Source organism: Benincasa hispida, chromosome 4 (genome assembly GCF_027475165.1).
Source record: "Benincasa hispida cultivar pf3 chromosome 4, pf3_genome.v1.1, whole genome shotgun sequence".
In the NCBI taxonomy this organism is placed as follows: Eukaryota; Viridiplantae; Streptophyta; class Magnoliopsida; order Cucurbitales; family Cucurbitaceae; genus Benincasa; species Benincasa hispida.
Window position 1 is genome coordinate 70,726,219 of NC_143481.1, and position 5,519 is coordinate 70,731,737.

The 5,519-nt window shown below is 50.2% G+C and overlaps 1 protein-coding gene across 1 annotated transcript in view; it reads right to left on the reverse strand.

Moving 5' to 3' along the window:
- Positions 1–455: 455 nt before the first annotated feature.
- Positions 456–5,519, reverse strand: part of LOC150036929 (uncharacterized) — a 10,008-nt gene continuing 4,944 nt past the window's right edge. The window contains exon 2 of the mRNA XM_090313276.1: positions 456–823. Within this exon, the coding sequence (XP_090169402.1) occupies positions 456–823 (368 nt within the window). The remainder of the gene's footprint in view (positions 824–5,519) is intronic.

Here is a 5,519-nt window from a genome sequence, read left to right on the forward strand (position 1 = left end):
GGCTTCAGGAGGCTCACACAGATGACAAGATGAATCTTCATCCATGAGGGTAACTGAACCCTATATGAGGTTCTCCCGACCTTCTCAATTACCTCCACTGGACCTTCATATTTCCTTACTAGTCGTTGGTCTCTCTGGCCTCGGAAACGAAACTGTTCCGGTCGTAGCTTGATCAGGACCTTGTCCCCAGCTTGAAACTCAAGGTCCCTCTGCTTCTTACCAGCCCATTTCTTCACCCTCCTTGATGCTCTTTCTAGGTAGGCGCGAGCTATCTCAGGGGTTTTGCTCCACTCCTTAGTGAAGTTATGTGCCTGAGGACTTTTGCCTGCATAAGGGTGGTCCACCAAGTGTGGCCTGAGTGGCTGTCTGTCGCACACTTCGAGGGCCGTCTTTCCGATCGCGGCATTCTGCTGGCTATTGAAGCTAAGCTGAGCCATACCTAACAACTCGTCTGACTATTTCCGACGCTCAGCCAATTCTGGCGGGGCCATCTGATATGCCTTCCTGGCAGGCGGCTTTGCCCCTGGCAACAACTCAACCTCATGGTCAATCCTCCTACGTGGGGGTAGGGATTTGGGCAAGCTTTTCGGCATGACGTCCCGATACTCTTCAAAGACAAATAGATCGTCTTGGGGGATCTCCTCTTCAGTGGACTCAACCGATTCTATCGGGATGGTCATGAACGTGGGTTCATCGTGGGTCGGGCCCCTCTTCAATTGGAGGGCTGAGATCATTCTCACTCCATGTGGCCGCTTGATACTAGCTTGGACTACGGTCGGTGTAGATCCGTTAATGACTAAACATTTGAAGTATTGTTCGTCGCCTTGAAGTATTGCTCAAGGTCGAAGATAAAATTTTCCAGGGCTTTCGCTTCTCGCACCCTACAGAAGGGTTTCGGTTCTTGGATTTTTATTCGGCTCACTGCCATTGTACCACCAGGTGGGGCTTGGTTCCCTACCGCTCGGATGGTGAGATTCACCCTAGCACTCACATCCACTATCTCGGCTCTGATGACATCCAGGGCCGATCGAAAGTCTTCAGATAAATCGGTTACCATCTGAAGTATTGCTTTGTGGGAGCTGTCCAGCTCTTCGACACGCTCCTCTATGTGGGCAACAGAGCCCGAGGAGCTATCGCCTCGTTCAAAGCTGCCAAACCGTACTGTTTTGGTCTCGAGGGTCTCTACCCTCATCATCAATTCTCTGACGGGTAATTCGTCTAGGCGGCCTACCAACGCATCAATTCCATCGGCTTTCTCGGCAACTTCTTGTAGCTGAGTCTCAAAAAAACGAACATTATCTGGGACCTCTCTCAGGTAGAGCATTTGTTCTTCCATCTCTACCAATCTGTCCACATGCGACTTGTTCAGGTTCTTCATCGCCGACATGATCACTGATCTTCCCTCTATAAGCCAACCTGGCTCTGATACCAACTGTCACAATTGCTCTTTCGAAAGATTCTCTTAGCGATTGTGCGGCCCTTGTTCCCGCTCACGAACAAGCTAGCCAACTCGAATACGGACTGCCGATGGCACACCGAGTGCCTCTTCCAACCTCCACCGCCGTTTTAGGGAAAAAAGTTTTAGAAAACGGGTTTAGAGAAAAGGTTTTCGTAAGAAGATTTGTGAGTGTGAATAAAGAAAGAAAGATTGTAGTAGACTAGAAAGCAATAAGTAACAACAACGACTTTATAGAGTACTACTCCGGGTATGAGGAACTGATGGTTAGTCTTATCCCCATATAGTGCATTCTGAACAAAAAGCCAACTGGCACCCTTGCATATGCAAAAGTGCGAGTGGTCACTTACAATGAAAATGTAAAGAAAGCAAGCTAACTAAACTAATACAATACAGGATATGAAAGTATGCTAGAAGGGGGTTGGATTGGGCATGTGACCATGGGCAACAGGCCCTGGACAAGCATGACCGTTACACATGGCATGCTGGGGTGTCGCGGGGCATGGCCTAGTGACCCAATTTTTGTGCGCGAACCTTCCGACACAAAAAACTGCAAAAACAGACCCAGGGGTTAAGAACGATGAAAAAAAATCGTGTGCCAGATGGTTTTGGGAACGGAGCTCGTTTGGTGCCCGAAACAGCCCCCGGGGCCTTGGGGCCAACTTTTTGCTCCCGAACCATCTGGCATGGAATTGCGCAACAACGGACCCAGGGGTTAAGAAAGATGAAAAAGAGGCGTGTGCCAGACGGTTTTGCGAACGGAGCTCGTTTGGTGCCCCAAACGGGTTCCGGGAACCCACGAGCTGCGTCGGGGGTCCCTTTGTTGTGCGCGAACATTCCGTCACGAAAAAGTGCGAAAACGGACCCAAGGGTTAAGAATGATGGTAAAAAGTTGTGTGCCAGACGGTTTTGCGAACGGAGCTCATTTGGTGCCCGAAATGGCCTCTGGGGCCCACTTTTCGCTCCCGAACCTTCTGGCATCGAAATGCGCGAAAACGAACCCAGGCGTGAAAAACGATGAAAAAAAGGCGTGTGCCAGACGGTTTTGCAAACAGAGCTCGTTGGGTGCCCCAAACGGCCCCCGAGGTGTCGCGGTGGCTTGCTGGGGTGTCGCATGGCTTGGCTGGGGTGTTGCATGGCTTGGCTGGGGGTGTCGCATGGCATGGCCTGGGGGTGTTGCATGGTGTCACAATCGCTCTTTCGGAAGCTTCTCTTAGCGATTGTGCGGCACTTGTTCCCGCTCACGAACAAGTCAGCCAACTCGAATACGGACGGCCGATGGCACACTGAGTGCCTCTTGCAACCTCCAATCCCGTTTGAGGGAAAATGGTTTTAGAAAACGGGTTTAGAGAACAGGTTTTCGTAAGAAGATTTGCGAGTGTGTATAAAGAAAGAAAGATTGTAGTAGACTAGAAAGCAATAAGCAACAACAACGGCTTTATAGAGTACTACTCCGGGTATGAGGAAATGATGGTTAGTCTTATCCCCATATAGTGCATTCTGAACAAAAAGCCAACTGGCCCCTTGCATATGCAAAAGGGCGAGTGGTCACTTACAATGAAAATGTAAAGAAAGCAAGCTAACTAAACTAATACAATACAGGACATGAAAATATGCTAGAAGGGGGTTGGATTGGGCATGCGGCCATGGGCAACAGGCCCTGGACAAGCATGACCGTTACATTCTCCCCCACTTAATTGGTTGACGTCCCTGTCAACCGACCTTGTTCAAAACCTGCGATGGCCGGAGCTGCATTCTTCAAGTCTTCGGCCCTCTCCCAACTGATCTCTTCGTCGGGGAGATCTTTCCATTTCACTAAGAACTCTGTCAGTTCTCGTCTGGGTCTTCCACTACGGCGTGTACGTTTACCCAAGATTTGTGCAACTTCTTTCTCAGCAAAACTCTTCGTCGTGACTGATGGGCGCCTTAGCATGTTCCGCTGTCCATCCTCGGGTTCGGGATGATAGGGCTTCAGGAGGTTCACACCGATGACAGAATGAATCTTCATCCATGGGGGTAACTGAACCCTATATGAGGTTCTCCCGACCTTCTCAATTACCTCCACTGGACCTTCATATTTCCTTACTAGCCGTTGGTCTCTCTGGCCTCGGAACTGAAACTGTCCCGGTCGTAGCTTGATCAGGACCTTGTCCCCAGCTTGAAACTCAAGGGCCCTCTGCTTCTTACCAGCCCATTTCTTCACTCTCCTTGATGCTCTTTCTAGGTAGGCGCGAGCTATCTCAGGGGTTTTGCTCCACTCTTTAGTGAAGTTATGTGTCTGAGGACTTTTGCCTGCATAAGGGTGGTCCACCAAGTGTGGCCTGAGTGGCTGTCTGTCGCGCACTTCGAGGGCCGCCTTTCCCATCGCAGAACTCTGCTGGCTATTGAAGCTAAGCTGAGCCATACCTAACAACTCGTCTGGTTGTTTTCGACGCCCAGCCAATTCGGGCGGGGCCATTTGACATGCCTTCCTGGCAGGCGGCTTTGCCCCTGGCAACAACTCAACCTCATGGTCAATCCCCCTTCGTGGGGGTAGGGACTTGGGCAAGCTTTTCGGCCTGACGTCCCGACACTCTTCCAAGACAAATAGATCGTCTTGGGGGATCTCCTCTTCAGTGGACTCAACCGATTCTACTGGGATGGTCATGAACGTGGGTTCGTTGTGGGCCGGGCCCCTCTTCAATTGGAGGGCCGAGATCATTTTCACTCCATTTGGCCGCTTGATACTGGCTTGGACTACGGTCTGTGTAGATCCGGTAATGACTAAGCATTTGGCGAGGGGCACTGGTATGACTTTATGTTCAAGTAGGAATTCCATCCCCAGTACCACATCAAAATCATCCATCTTGACAATCACGAAGTCAACGAGGCCCTTCCAGTCTCCTAACTTTACCGGAGTTCTCTTCGCTATCCCCGAAATCGGTAGGGCTGCGGAATTCACAGCTTTCATCTTTCCTGCATCTCTTTCCCAATTCAAGTTCAGGCGGCGAGCTTCCCTTTCCGCCATGAAGTTATGGGTAGCCCCAGAGTCAACCATAGTGGTTGTGGCCGATCTTTGGTTGACCCAAGCGTCCACATACATGAGACCCTTCTCTAGTGGCTCCGTCGCCTTTCCCATGTTCTTCTGGAGTGCAGACAGAAATTTCATTGCCCCAATCCTGGGATTCTCAATTTCTGCCGCTGGCTCGGTTACCGTCTCCTCTAGTTCGGCCTCGTCTCCGGAGGTAGAGGCTAATGTGGCTTGAAAAGCATTGAACGCAGTTTGATTTGGACATTCACGCGCCCTGTGTGGCCCCCTACATATGAAACAAGAAAGGGGGCGATTGTAATTGTTATGCTGTTGTGGCGGCCCCCGCCAGTTGTTTCCTGATCTCGGTTGGGATGATTTACGGTCCCCCCCCATGTTCTTGTCTCCTCCCCCAGGCCTGGGAGGATTGGAACGGCTGTTTCTGTTTTCCTCATTTGAGGTAGTTGATTGCTTCCTCACATCTTGTGAGTCAGTGCTAAGGTCGTATAGTCGTTCAGCTGCCGCATAGGCAGAGGGGAGATTCTGTACTCTCTGTTCATATAGTTTTGCTTTCGCCCACGGTTTCAGCCCCTCCACAAAGCAAAAGACCTTGTCTTTTTCGGACATATCTCGTATGTCCAACATGAGTCCTGCAAACTGTTTTACGTAGTCCCTGATGTTACTTGTTTGCTTTAGCTCTCTGAGTTTTCGTCGAGCCAAGATCTCAACATTTTCAGGGAAGAACTGCGAACGAAGTTCTTGTTTCAATCTATCCCAAGTATCAATAGTGCAACGTCCTTCCTGTATGTCTGTAAATCGTGATCTCCACCACAGTTTTGCATCTTCAACTAGATGCATCGTTGCTATTGTGACTTTCGATTCTTCAGTCACTGTGTTCGTCGCCTTGAAGTATTGCTCAAGGTCGAAGATAAAATTTTCCAGGGCTTTCGCTTCTCGCACCCCACAGAAGGGTTTCGGTTCTGGGATTTTTATTCGGCTTACTGCCACTGCGCCCCCAGGTGGGGCTTGGTTCCCTACCGCTCGGATGGTGAGATT